General features: G+C 50.3%; 2 protein-coding genes across 5 annotated transcripts in view; one reads left to right on the top strand and one right to left on the bottom strand.

Annotated features, from left to right (window-relative positions):
- LOC135917325 (acetylcholinesterase-1-like) overlaps positions 1-14869 on the bottom strand; it is a 121627-nt gene that overhangs the window by 94960 nt on the left and 11798 nt on the right. The gene's annotated exons all lie outside the window — the stretch shown is intronic.
- LOC135917327 (lactadherin-like) overlaps positions 1-14869 on the top strand; it is a 127349-nt gene that overhangs the window by 100731 nt on the left and 11749 nt on the right. For all 4 annotated transcript variants that reach the window (XM_065450913.2, XM_065450915.1, XM_065450912.1 and 1 more), the window contains exons 8-11: positions 986-1141; positions 1660-1804; positions 4502-4549; positions 14406-14648. In XM_065450913.2, coding sequence (XP_065306985.1) covers positions 986-1141; positions 1660-1804; positions 4502-4549; positions 14406-14648 — 592 coding nt within the window. The remainder of the gene's footprint in view (positions 1-985; positions 1142-1659; positions 1805-4501; positions 4550-14405; positions 14649-14869) is intronic.

Here is a 14869-nt window from a genome sequence, read left to right as displayed (position 1 = left end):
CAGGTGATTAGCATAGCAAATGCTTACGCATCATTTAAAAATCCCAGAGGAGATTCCGCGTGTAATTTTTTGAAGTATCTGCTCTGAACACTTCAAGGTTATGTCGTACCAACCACGCCAGAACTCAACGCTTAGAGATGTAAGCACAGTAGGCTACAGGCTATTCCTAGAGCTTATGTGGCACCTTTAATGACTGATGTGTAAAACAAGTAATCGGATTTGTAAATGAAGAATAGTATATTTCTGTACCCGGTTGGGTTACAGACCCGTTTCTGTACCCGGCTCATTACAGGCAATCACTAAAAATCCAAGGTTCGCACACTTGGAAGGGAGGAAAGGGGGAGAGGTGTTCTAAGGTGACAATATATGAAAGAGGTGACTCTGACATACACCGCACACGCGACACTTACGCAAGGTGCATCACCTACAGGAGTGACCAATGTGAAATGTAACTGCTTATTCATATTCCCAGCCATTGCGTGTCATTGCGTGTCATTGCTCATTGCTTTGAAGCGAGGCGTTTCCACACGACAGTTGCTAAAACTCTGGAACCGCTTAGTACCACGCACGAGGAAGCGATGTTTCCATTCACATTCCTAAGTAATCGTCAGAATACGATAAGCCGTCTCTTTTAACAGTTGCATCTCCTGTAAATCTCATCTCGCTAAATGCATCAATTCGTGTCTGTTGGCGTGGGACAATGCACCTTGGAGAACAGGTGATACCGCTGATCACGTGCCGCAGCAGCTATAGTGGCTACGGCGTTGCGTTGCCAAGCTAGAGTTGGCGGGTTCGATACCGCCTCGTTACAAAGGGGGGGGGGGGAAATGCAATTAATCCGGAGTCAACCCCCCCCCCCCCCACACACACACAAACACACAATGGCGTGCCTGATCATATCGTTGTTTTGACACGTAAAGCGTAGGAATTTGATTAAATTTAATATCGCTGCTGACGATCCGCTACTCTTGATCCTCGATTCAAGGTGGACCTGGGGCCAGCGACCCGAGTGACCGGTGTGGCCACCAGGGGCCGCGGCGATGCCCGGCGCAAGCACTGGACCACGGCGTACCTGCTCTCCTACTCCAACGACAGCCTCCATTGGCACCACTACAAGGACGACAACCACCTGGATCCCAAGGCCGGTCCGCCTTCTCTTCTTCTGCCACGACTCTGTGCTGTGTAGCAGTAGAGACGTTTAGCTTGTACGCTATTCCGGTAAACGGGAGCGGTTTGGGCGGATTACCGGATGGTCGGGGCGTAAACGTGAGCGGTGTAGCCGCCTGGTGTTGTAGAGCTCAACCAGACAAACGCATAGCTAAAACTGCAGTAACTCACCATATCCTGCTTCGCCACTCGTGCAAATTTTTGGCAGCGGCGTAATTGTGAACACGATTACGCCACTGTCGATAATTTACGCCAGCAGCTAAGCAGAATACAGTAATTAGCTCTGTGTTTGTGTGGTTGAGCTTTGCGCCACCAGCTGGCGCCACCGATCGGGCCGCTCACCTTGACGCCCCCGCTAAACCGGAAAACCTCCCGCGCTTGTCCGGATACCGGACACGCTAAAGGTCTCTAATGTTGTAGTAACGCCTTCACCCGCCCCTCCCCCGCGCGGCTTGTTCACGAGCACGGCCTACCGTGCGCCTCCCTTTGCAGGTGTTCGGGGGCAACATGGACCGCGACACGGAGCGACGTCACTACCTGAACCAGCCGTTTGTGGCGCGCTTCGTTCGCTTCCAGCCAACCTCGTGGAAGAGGAGGATCGCGCTGAGGGCCGCCGTTATCGGGTGCCCGCACAGGGGTGAGACCGCTGTTCGTTCCTGTGTAGAATAGTGAGCTGTTGGGCCAGTTGGTTTGTGTTTCCCTTGTGTTAGGCACAGACACACCGTACGCCCACATGAAATACCGTATTTGGAAGCGGCGAATCAAACCGGCGTGTCAGGCGTGTGGAAAGCACCACGAGACGCTCCATGGTTATTGAGGAACACTGTCATTCCGCCACATTCCCATATCGTTCTATCATCTCTACCTCCGTGCCAAACAACACGGGACGGCTGGATGGTTCTGCCACGAGGATGTGAACGAAGTGCTTCAGCTGTACACAATTGCTGCACCGCCCGACCCACACTCGACACAATGTGCAACGGCCGGTGGCAGGCATAAAGCTTATCAACTGATTCGCCGATATGCTTTACTGGACTCGACCGCATTCGGATAGCCACTCCGATAGCGACCCGGCTCGGACAGGAAACCGTTCAAACAAAGCTTTGTTACTCTATCTCCTTCTTCAGCGGGCCCTTGACTCTGAGCACGTTCACGCTTTTCGTCTCTCTTTCGTCCTTCATCTTACGTCATCGATTCGTCATCGATTGCGTCATGTTAAAAAAAAAAGGAAAAGAATAGAAGACGAAGAAAACCAGCTCGACCAGCTCGACCATTTCCACCGCTATAACGCCACATGTGCGTCAGTTGCACTGCTGCACCACCCACGGTCAGCGAGCGAAGCTATACGCATGGTTGTCAGTAGCGACCTCCCGCTCGTCCACGGGATAAGGGATGTCCGGGTCCAGTTCGGAAGCTTCGCTTCGTGAATGTTCATTTCCGTGCAAGTTCGACGATCCTCGCTCGTGTAGCTTGGGGCGCATCGATTTGCCGCGCCGACGCCACTGCGTAAAAAATTAATTCGCTTCCGCATCGCGTGGTTCGAGAGGACGGCCGGCCGCACGTGGCAGTCGTGCTTCGCGTGAGTAATGGTCGCAGCTAGGAAACGGTTGCTTCCCGCTCCGACTGTCACGCAAACACAACCGGACGTTTCTTTCCGTTAGAAAGTGTAATAACTCGTGTAAGGACAATCTCGAAATTTTCAGTTGTTGTCTCTCGTTGACCCTCCTCTCGGTCAGTCCCGTTTTCCTTGCCTGCCTCGCCGAGCGAAACAAATAATAAATGTAGGCATCTCGATGTCATAGTACACGCGAAAGAGGGCGTGTGTACTATGTACACACTACACACTACGTAGCTGTGTGTACACTAGCAATGTAGCTGTGTACACACTAGCAATGTAGCTAGTGTGTACACACTAGCTACATTTGATCGACCCGGCCTCGCCTACCTCGAGCGTCATTTGCAGGGAATGGTGTTGTTGGGCAATGCTAATCGTAGATTCTGCAGGCGTACGGCTGTAAATCGTCGCTTGGAACGGCAGTGACCAGTAAGATCATCGTAAACGGCTCGTGACACAAGCAATACATTTGCGTTCGTGCTAAGTGAACTCGTAAGATCCGCGTCGAAGCCCGCCTTCGATCGATCTAGTCGACGGTTCGCTGAGCTGCAGCGGGATGGCGCCACCTTACTTACTATGTACGTCCGTCGGCATCGATTGTCTGCGCGGGCGTTTTTCAACTGCCAAAACACGACCGTAATGTTTCGGCGAGGTTGTTAGCAAGGCCACAGCGCTACTTGGGATATGTTCTTATGAGGCAAACTGTCAGTCGGCCTAAATCAGCTCGGCCAATCAAAGATGCAAAAATGGTGGCGTTCGAGATGCAGCGTTATCCGCCGCTGTGAGGCAGCGGCTGCGGTGCTCGGCTACTGGAGGGTCCCGGCGTTTCGATGGGGACGGAATGCGACAACTTCCGTATGCTAAATTTGCATCCACTTGACGGACCCCTAGGTGGTTGTAATTAAACCGGAGTCCTCCACTAGACTTATATCATAGCCTATGTTCTCTTCGGGATGTTGAATCCCACGATTTGATTCGTTTTGGTATTCGCGGACGAGAGACCGTGTTCGCGAAAAGCAGAATCAATAAGCATTGTAGGGACGAAAGCAGTTCTCTAGTGCTATTACGTGTCGTTTTCTCATGACGGTGAATGTTGGAGCACTTCGTTCTATTCTTTCGACATGCTTCACTATCAAGAGGGGTTCAGAAAGCACGACTTAGATGTTTCGCAGCGTTGACACTCCACGCGGCGCGAGTAGCGGCGGCAATAATTCAAGTACTAATGATGCGTCTATGCGTTAACGTAGCGCGACTGCAGCCATAGCTGCAGCTCCTACGCTCAACTTCTCGAAGCTTCCCTTCCGTAGCCATCACTGCAAGCTATAGCTCTGTGTATAGTTTTTGTTGCCCGTTGTGCGGCAATCAGCGCTATCGTGGCCGTAATTAAAGAAGAAGTACATTGCGTTTGCATCATCAATAGACATCTCTGTGGCTGAGTGTGGCTTTCAGCAGTTTGCGTTGCATACTTGCAGACTTGTCACCATGCAGCGTTCATGCCAGCAACCCGGCAATGCTGCCTTAGTGCTGCCTAGTAAGAGCAACCCTGGTTTTATTGCTGCAGCATCGTTTAGTTTGAACCGCGAATCTCTCGAAAACAATGTATTCCTGCATATAACGTTGACACGTCTCACGTGTTCCAGATGAGATGGTATTGCTTTCTTTCTTTTTTTCACTTTCTCTTTTGCGAGTTTATCACTTCACTTTCTCCTTTCTCCGCAGGAGACTGCGGTCCTGGATTCCTGAGGGTTCGTGAGGACTCCGAATGCAGTACGTAAAGTGCACAGTACCATTTTCTTTTCTTTCTTTTTTTTTGCAACTGAGACAGGACGGTAATGGATACAATAAAGTTCTAATCAGGTTGTGATGTTTCGAGGACTTCTTAACGGCATCCCAGGACGCACTAGCCAAGTGCGTAAAACAAACGCATATTAACTTTCTATGCTTCGGCCTGTAGGGCTCGTCGCCGCTTTGAAAGTTGTTTCATCAATATGCCGGAAACTGTCGAGAATCCGATGGCATATTTAACTACACTTTAGCGCCGTGCCGTGAGCCCTTGCTTGTCTATTAATGCGCAGAGAAAACTGGGGAAGTTGACTGGTGAGAATGCCCTGCTCTATAAGAGAGGCGAACGGCTTTCGTATTTTTAATGCGGTAGAACTATAGGCGAACTTATCACACATGTTGTAGGTAACCGTCTGACGAAAAAATGTGGGCCGATGCCGAAGGCCAGTGAAGCTTAACAAAGCCTCTCAAAACGCTAGGTGTTACGAAGAAAGAATGCGAGAAACATAACACGTGACGCACGTGCCAGACGTTTCTATGAGCTACTTTGGCATGACATATAAGCATGCGTGCATATTGTGGCCTAATGGATATATTATTATGCTGTGGGCTGAGAGACAGAAGTTTGAACTCACCAGTGGTCGCGCATTGTTATAGCGTTATAGACGGACTTCAGCCACTTTATAGCTATATAACAGAAACCTAGAGGTGCGTTAAGCGTACACGATCGTGTCACAGTGTACACGAAATCGAAAAAAAAAATAACGTTACGACACACCCGTGACACACTCATGCGCAGTTGTCGAGGTGTCACTATCACCACAATCCAAGTAGGTTGCTGCATACTTTGAGAGTTGGCCGCGCTGAATTCTGACCTATTGCTTTTTGGCTGCGTACGATTTCAGGCTCGAGTGAATAGACAATTCAGGCAAGGCTGCTAAAAAGATCGTCTGAGGCTTCGCGGAGATGAAATGTCTGCGCTGAACGACGACGACGAAGTTTCCCTGCTAAGGTGGCTGCTCACCGCTCCTGTGAAAAATCTCGCCTTCCGCGTAAATACGTTCCATACATCAAGAGATTGGACCCCAAGACATTTGAGGACGCCCCGGACGCTCATGCGCAGTCTGGTTTTCTGACATTCAGCGAATGTCACTCCATCGGCCCTGCAGCTGAATTGTACACCGGGACTAGGCCTAGTGCCTCCGGTGACGCGCTGGCGGCGGTAGATTCACCGGCGGCGCTCGTCACGACGGCGTTACCGGCCGCACAATTGACACCTGAGCCTGGATCCCAGCTCCTGGTTCCTGCTCCAAGTCCTTCGGCTACAGCCCACCCATCGCCTTCCCAAAATGCACATCAGACCGTGAGTGATCTGCCCACAGGGCGGAGCCCCGCGATGGCTTCCCAGACACCGATCGGGAATGGGGCTCCAGTAGTTCTGCATGACGAACCGAGTACCCCTATGGACTTGTCTTCTGCGCTACCATCTGTGGCGTCGGCACCCCGTGGTTCTCAGAAGCGTCCTTCGGAGCAATCTGCACCAGATTCGTGTTCGGCCAACAGCGGCTCCCAAGGCAAGCGTTCCTGTCTAACGACTGACCACCCAGTTGTGTCGACACCGGGCTCGGCTTGCTATAAAGCAACCATTAAGGCTCTGGCCCCAACAAGCCTCACGGAGATTCCGAACAGGATTATTCAGGCGAACCTAGACGCTTGTCTTGGCACCACAGGCTTCCGCGGCTTCGCGGCCCGGAAGAAGTCAAATACCATCGCTGTGTGGCTCCCGACATTGGCTGCTGTCGAGCGTTTGCAAACGCTTCAACGTCTCTCGATAACGAGCGAGGTCACCGTGCCGGTCCAGGTGTACCTGGTAGAGGGCTCGGATCTACAGCGCTGTGTCGTTTACAACGTTGACGTTGGCGAGGACCAGACTGCTCTCCAGCGTGAGCTCTACTGTCCCACTCACCGTGTCATTCAGGCGCGTTACATGGGAAAGGGGCGCTCTTGCATCGTCACCTTGCAGGGCCCACCATCTCCTCCAGCCCGCCTGTACTACTATGGCTGCATTCTACGACCTCGGCCATATAAACCCAGTGTCGTCTATTGTTACAACTGTTTCCGACCGGGCCACATGCGCCGATCCTGTCCATTTACAGCGCCAGATGAAGCTGTATTGGCTGGCGCAGTGTCCTATCGATGTGGACTCTGCAAGACCGACGACCACGAGATCACTTCTCCAACTTGTCCCACAAAGCAAAAGGCCACTCAGAAGGTTCGTCGCGGGATCCCTAAGCAATGGCCTCAGCATGCTGCAACACAACCAGTGCCGACATCAAACAGATTTGCGGCGCTCCAGTGGGATGACGACGACTGGCCAGAGCTTTCCGAGCCCGACCCGCCTGCACCCCATTCCCAACAGACTTACAGTGACAAAGTTCGCAGAGACCGCCGTCGCCCGCTGGTTATACAGAAGCAGAGCGGGCCGGAACATCCGCGTGATGATATGGCAGCAGTTGACAATCAAATTGCCCGCCTTTTAGCGGAGGTATCCAAGCTCCGACAGCACCGTGAGCTACTTGCGCGTCGGCGACGTTCAGTGGATTCTCACACCAATACAAGTATCGATTCCGCTGCATCATCGTCTCTGTCACGCCCTGCTGTATCGGTCGCAGAGTCTACCAGATCTCCAGCTCCGTTGCCGGATAACTCTACAACATCCCTTTTGCGGTTCATGGTCAGCCAGTTATCCAACCTGACATGTGTGATTTTGCAACGCCTGGACTCGTAATCAAAATGGCGGGCACAGGTGTTTGTGGCGTGCTTCAGTGGAACTGTAGAGGGCTCTCCACGAAAGTGGGGGAGCTTAAATCCCGTCTACGTATGAACAAGCTGCAGGTGTGGGCCCTGTTACTACAGGAGACCAACGCCTTGCCTGCCATTCCGGGCTTCAGTGGATACGTGTCTCCTTCGATGAGTGACCGTCGCGTGCACACAGCTGCCCCTCCCGGAAAGGCGGCAGTGTATGTTGATACGCGCTATCCTCAGGTCTGCCTTTCTCTTGAAAACTGGTGTAACTCATACCAGGAGGTAGTGGCAGTAGCTGTGAAGTTACCCAAGACAACTGTTGTGGTAGTGTCATACTACATAAGACCAGCCGGTGGCTCTGCTTCAAGAATTAATCTGGGCTGGTTAGTGAATGTCCGTAGCCAATACCCAGCGTGTCCTATTTTAGTTGGTGGTGATTTCAACGCCCCTCACCCAGATTGGGGGTACCCTACTTCTAGCCCTCGAGGTAGGCGTGTGCGGGACGCCTTCGCGGATGCGTTGTTTGTACTACTGAACCATCCCGATTCAGCAACGCGAGCTGTGCCTCAAGCTCGACGTACAGCATACGCACCGGATCTTACGTGGTGGTCGGGTCCCGGCACTCCTACTTGGCCCCTGGAGCCCGACTGCTGGGGTAGTGACCACCACCCTATCATCATCGGCCTTCATCCGTCGCAGGCCCGCCGATTGCGCCGCAAGTGTTCTGTGGTCAATTGGGACAAATTTCGCGCCGTTCTCCAAGACACCTCCGTGGACTCGTCATCACTACTTGTTGACCGCATACAAAGCGCGCTCAATGAAGCCACAACCATCAGCTGGGTAGACGTCAATCGACCGGCACCGGATATCGGCCTGCTCAACTTGTGGGCTGCTCGCAGACAAGCTGAGCTGGCAGCATCCCGAGACCCCACTTCTGCACAAGCACGTACAAGACTGAATTTCCTTACTGCTAAAGCCCGCAGATATGAACGCGACCTCTCGTGGAGGCACTGGCATACGTGGTGTGAACGGTTTTCATCCAAGACATCGAATGCTTCTCTCTGGCGAACCTTCCGCGCCATGGAACACGGTGGTAGCCGTCCAGACGCGGCAGCCACAGCCTGCTTCGCTGCTGGCTTGTCGCCGGATGATTTCGCCAGAGAAGCAGCCCGGAGGTTCTTCCCGCAGTACGACGTGTTGCCTCAAACAGCCAATGGTGCTTCCTTGGCAGGCATTCCGACACATATCGACAGGTTACCATCTACGGCAGACTCCGAGGGGATTGCAAGCTCTTTCACCATGCCTGAGTTGCTTGCAGCAATCGATGGTACCAGTCGCAAGACAGCACCAGGTCCAGACTCTATTACTTATGAGGCCTACAAGAACCTGAGCTCCGCTGTGCTGCCTCAACTTCTCGACACCATTAACAAGGTATGGCTAGATGGCGTTGTCCCTCCAGGCTGGAAGTCAGCTATTGTGGTCCCGATTCCGAAACCAAACAAGCCGCCGACTGAACTTGGCAACTTCCGACCCATTTCCCTAACGTCAACGTTGTGCAAGCTTGCTGAGAAAATGCTTGCCACACGAATGTCGTGGTGGCTAGAGCACCACGGTTTCTACCACCCTGCTCAAATTGGCTTCCGTCCATCCATAGGTACTGAAGATGGGCTGGCTGTCTTGGCATCCTCGGTTTTATCGTCAACTCGTAGCCACAGTGTCCGTACTGTCCTCGCTATGGACGTCGAAAAGGCGTATGATAACATCAGTCATGCTGCCATCTTGGCTTCAATTGACATGCTGCATTTTCCCCCCAGAGTACGGAATTTTGTCAAATCTCTCCTTGAAGACCGACATTTTGCAATTCGCCTCAGTGGTGACGCCGTCGGCTCATTTGTCCCTCTTCGTGGCGTACCCCAGGGATCTGTATTATCACCCACATTATTCAATATTGCTTTCATCCCGCTTGCATGGCGCTTACACGATGTACCCGACATAAAGTTCTTGTTGTACGCTGATGACATCACGGTATGGAGCACTCATCACGACCTGCTGACTCAAGCCGCTGCCCTTCAATCAGCTTTAGATATCACGGCGACTTACGCTTCTTCGGTCGGCCTTAGGCTTTCCGTCAGCAAATCTGCTTACATGTCAGTCGCCAATCGCTGGGGCCGGCGTAAACTCTCTGCCACACCCATTCGTCTTCATCTATCCGGAACCCCTCTTCAACAATGTTCAACTATAAAAATTCTGGGTCTGACGGTACACGAGTCGGGAACCGGAACTGCCTGGCTCTCCAGCGCTAAAAAGCAGGCAATTCAAACGTTGGGTCTGATTAGGCGCATTGCTCCTAAAATGGGCGGCGCCAGCTCATATGTTGCGCGACAATTGGTAAAGGCGGTAGTGCAACCACGCCTTATTTATCAAGCCCAATTCCAGCATTTGACGAGGGCACAATGGGGTCGCCTTGAGGCTGTTAATCGCGAGGCAATGAGGGTCATCACTTGCCTTCCCCGCATCACCCCGATCGTGGCTCTCCAAGAAAATGCGCAGCTCAACACACTAGATGAGCTGGTGCAGCAGCGGCGTGATGCTCGCAGGCTTAAGGCCAGCCTTTCACACGCAACGAGTGCTCTCAGGGCTTACGCTTTCTCGAACTCGCTTCTACCACCACCATCGCCAGTTCTTCCTCCCTGGAGTTTTGTACAGCTGAGTGACAACAAGCCAACTGATATACATCGCCCGACATCAACTCACGCGGCGGCATCGCTTCGTGACCGAATTGTAGATCAAGATGCCCACCTGCCGCTTGGCTCCATCGTCCTTTACGTTGATGCAAGCATTAAGGGCTGTGAAACAACCACTGCAATTTATTGCCCATGCGCACCTGCCCTTAATAAGACGACCCGGTTTCAAGTCCAAGAACCTTCTTCCTCCTTTTGTGCTGAGCTCCTTGCTGTCCGAGAAGCGTTGTGCTCTGTGGCCGCCTTTCCCTTGGTCTCCACGGCCCGCATCGTCATCCGCACTGATGCTCTCCAGGCGACGCGGCTTCTGCGACGCGTCAGTCGTAGCCCTGACATATGCCAACAGATCCATATTCTGGCGGCACGCATCCCGCAGTCAATATCTGTCGAGTGGATCTCACGCGACCTTCTAAGCTTCCAAAGCCGTGCGGATTCTGCGACCCGTCTAACGACCTCTCCATCGTCACCGCCTCAACTCTTTCACCTAGATGATGCCACCCTCCTTTTAACAAGAAAGGAGCAGCTCCGGCGCCGCACACGTGCTGTCATACCTCCGTGTGCGGTAAACCTTCCCCGCGGTCTTACCCGTGCAGAGGAGGTTGCGCTTCGGAAGATCCGGGTCGGGGTTGCCCTCACTCCTGCCGTGACTAGGAAGTGGCCGCACTTTCGCCCGCTATATCCTCGTCCTGAGTGCCCACTCTGCAAGTCGCCAAACGTTGAAGCCGACATCCACCACCTGCTGTGGGTTTGCCCTGCTCTGAAACCGACGAGGCTCCGGCACCTCGCAGCAGCGGGACTCTCGCCGCATAATCTGAGCCATTACACTGCTTGGACGCAGGGACCGCATTATCGATCCCTCTTGGACTTCATTAGGTCAGCAAATCTATTTTCATTCATTTAATGATCCTTGTTCACACCCATCCCATACCCTTGTATGCCCTGAGGCATTTATCCTCGCATTAAAAAAAAAAAATGTCTGCGCTGTTAATGTTTTCGAAGCAAGAGAGGCACAAATAATAGGAAAGGAAGGGTGACACAAGCGATCGGATAGATTCGGTTTCCCGAACTGATCGCTCCTTTGGTTGGGACTGGCCGGCGTTACAGCTGTTCAGAGTGCCGCTCTAAATTATTGCAACAAAGCACGCACGGCGCTCAACTCCCGATGAGCAAACTGCAAGCGTGCTTCACTGCAGTATAAAATTGTGAGTGGGGAAGCCAGCTTTAAGTAATACCCGTCATCCCAAATGCATGCGAACGAAATCTTCAGCAAGATGTGAAAACAGTACACGTTTGTTTGTTTGTTTGTTTGTTTGTTTGTTTGTTTGTTTGTTTGTTTGTTTGTTTGTTTGTTTGTTTGTTTGTTTGTTTGTTTGTGCATGCGTGCGTGCGGAGCCTGGTGCAAAATAAACACCAAAATGGCCCTGATAATTCACCTAACGGTTTAATGTGCAATATCATAGTGATACTTGCGTGTAGCGTCCTGTCACATCGATGAACGTAGCCACCGGCAGACCGCTTCCAGCAAGTCGCCTCTGTATCGGTTGCTCAGATTATATCATCGGTTATTATAGGTTATCACAGATGATATCACAAATAAGTCTGTTTAAGAAATCACCAAAGCTTATAATGTAAATAAGCCTGTGTTCCCTTCATTTTTGATGTCTTACTACGGACTTTTGTTATCCGGTTTCCCCTCGCGTGTACCTCTCCTTTTCTAATCGTTAGCTCTTGGCTTCCAATTGATCGATTAACCGTGGTGTCTACGCAACCTTTCTTTTTTCTAACAACAATCTTGTCTCTCGTTTATACGCACTACATTGTCTCTCGAAATAGTTTCTGTGGTGTCTTCTTGCGTTAATGTATCGTTCTTGCCTGAAGGATCTATTTGAAGCAAGGCTGACGTGAATATTGCCGAGTTGGCTCGACAATCGGTCTTACGCGGCAATCCATAACGTACTTCGGCGGCGCCTAGGGTAGACTACCGGGCCGCGTTTAATCGATTACGCGTCCTTTCTTTTCGGAACGACGGGCACCAAAGTGCCGACTAACGGATCGATCGCATCCCACGAGATTTGCGCTGACGCCGAATCTCGTGTCACGTGTGTCGAGCACAGCGTACAACTTCCTTTCGTCTTGTTGTTGTTGTTGTTGTTGTTGTTGTTGTTGTTGTTGTTGTTGTTGTTGTTGTTGTGTATGCATGTATTACGTATTACTGCTTCCATGTTTCGATGTGCCGAACCACAGCTGAGAACCACAATGCATGCGGCGATGTGTTGTGTAAATGCGCGGCGCTAAAACATGTTCGAATCGTTACTGAAACGATGACGTCTCTTCAGAAAGTACATAAAGGTCAACTCATATGTGGCTCAGCTCGTATAGCAAGGGCTTCGTATCGTGATAGCGAGGTTCATTTCTTGCAACCCGTCAGCAAAACTGTGGATGTGCGTCTTTATACTCGTCTTGAGCTGTATCGTTGACGTTTCTTTTGTCCATGGAATGCAGAGGTTGTCGAACATTTGACCCTTGCGGAGCGTTTGAAAAACCCTGGTCGGTAATTCGTAGACGCCATGCATTGGCTGCGTTTTAGATACCGCTTCTTAAGTACATCGTAAGTGGTTTTCGGATCCGAAGTTCTGTCTCCCTTTGCATTTCTAAATGGAGAGGACCCACTGTTATATACAAACAGGAAAATATCGCCGGTGGGAGTATAAAGCAGTTACGGTCATACTTTCGTTCTGTTGTGCTCAGGCAATGAGTATATATGTATACGATATGGATGATATTAGTATTGTCTAGTATTTGTACTGGAGTGACTACACTTCTTTTTCATTGTTGAAGGAACTGTATCCTTTGTCTTTTTTTAATATGTACATTCCGGACCTTGTTATTTTGTACAATGATTTAATACTTGTATAAGATGTGTATACAATTTTCCACTGTCTATTAATAATGTATGTCTATTATGTTTGGTTATATGCCCTATATACTCGTTTAATGCTACTGTAACGCCCCCCTTACCCAATGCCTCATACGAGGCCTGTAAGGACATTGTTAAATAAATAAATAAATAAATAAATAAATAAATAAATAAATAAATAAATAAATAAATAAATAAATAAATAAATAAATAAATAAATAAATATTAACTGCTCTGTTAGCATTTCTTTTCTATGCCTCATACGAAAATGAATGAATGAATATATAAATATTACCTGCTCTGTTAGCATTTCTTTTCTATGCTACATTTGAGGCGTAATTGTGAGACTGATTAGTAATATGCATTATATACCTTAGTTTACTTCTTTTTTTTCTTTTGCCTCTATCAGGGTGCATCCTTATCGAAACATATGCACATTGTGCGGCTGCTGCGGTGTAACGGTCACGTGCGCCCTATCAAGCCGTTTTCACGGCTTTTATCCTAGCGGACTTTGTAGACTACTGTCCGGTAAATGCGATCTGATTATGAATTATGAATCTTTTTGCAGGTGGTGATGAATGTTATAGGTGGCCTAATGATATCTAAGTTGCTTTCTGAAAGATGAATGTTTGTGTTTGTGATTGAGTGAAATTCGCTGTAGTGTTCTTGGTAAAGTATTGCGGACAAATATGGGATCTCTTTTTTTTTATCTGTTGATGTCTGTCTCCTTGTACATAGTGTTGTTGAATTTGCTTAGGCTCTACGTGCTCTAATGTGTATGCATTTGCTGCTGTGTGATTGACCTTGGGCCTTCGTCAAGCTGCTGCGACATAGTATGGTATGATGAACTTTATTAATGTCCTGAAGATCAACCCTTCGGTTGACGCAGGTGGCTCCCACGTAGGGACATAAAGATTGTGTTGGGCAATAAAATTTAAATAAAGATAAACATAATTAAAATAAGTAGATAGGGACATAAAGATTGTGTTGGGCAATAAAAATTAATGAAAAATAAAATTAATTAAACGAAAACTAAGCCCTGCCTGCTGCACGTAAGTATTGCAGGCCCCACGTCGAGACACTAAGGTTTAACCTTACCGCCCTATCGTGGGCCTTTTGGGACGCCCTGTAGTTGATCCAAACGAACTCCACTGTGAGAGACTCGTGCCACCAGTCTCTTTCCTTGTCACAGTCTGTGAAAGACACAGGGCACTGCCAAAGCACATGATCCAGAGTAATGATGCCATTACACTTCTCGCAATTGATTGGTACCTCTCTTCCTGGATATAGCTTGCTAATAAACTAAATGCTGACTAGTAAATGAAATGTGCTGAATTTGGACACCCTCCCCCTTACCTCCCACTCCCCCTCACTGCAGCCGAGAACCTGGCGTACCGTCGCGAGACGTGGGTGAACGACCGTCGGTACGCGTTCGCCCAGTGGACCGACGGCCACTCGTCGTTCGCCGTGGACGGCGACGCGAGCACTTCGCAGCCTCCGCGAAGCTGCGCCATCCTGGACAACTACTTCGTCGACCAGCCCGTGTGGATGGTCGACCTGGCCAAGAGGCAGCGGGTGCGCGGGCTGGTGGTGCTCACCTGGCAGGCCAGGCACCAGCACGGTCAGTGGGCTTCGACACCGAGGGGCTCGCACCTTGTCATGGGGACCCGTTACGGAAGTGTAGACGGCAACGCGTGACGAACGAGGATAACTCTGAGAAGTGACAAAAACACGCTACGAGAAACGAAGTAGTAGGACGCGTTTGCGTGTCTTGGTACTTCAGTAGTTGATTGATTGATTGATTGATTGATTGATTGATTGATTGATTGATTGATTGATTGA

This window comes from Dermacentor albipictus, chromosome 9, assembly GCF_038994185.2.
Source record: "Dermacentor albipictus isolate Rhodes 1998 colony chromosome 9, USDA_Dalb.pri_finalv2, whole genome shotgun sequence".
NCBI classification, from domain to species: Eukaryota; Metazoa; Arthropoda; class Arachnida; order Ixodida; family Ixodidae; genus Dermacentor; species Dermacentor albipictus.
This window is presented reverse-complemented; position numbering and strand designations above follow the sequence as displayed.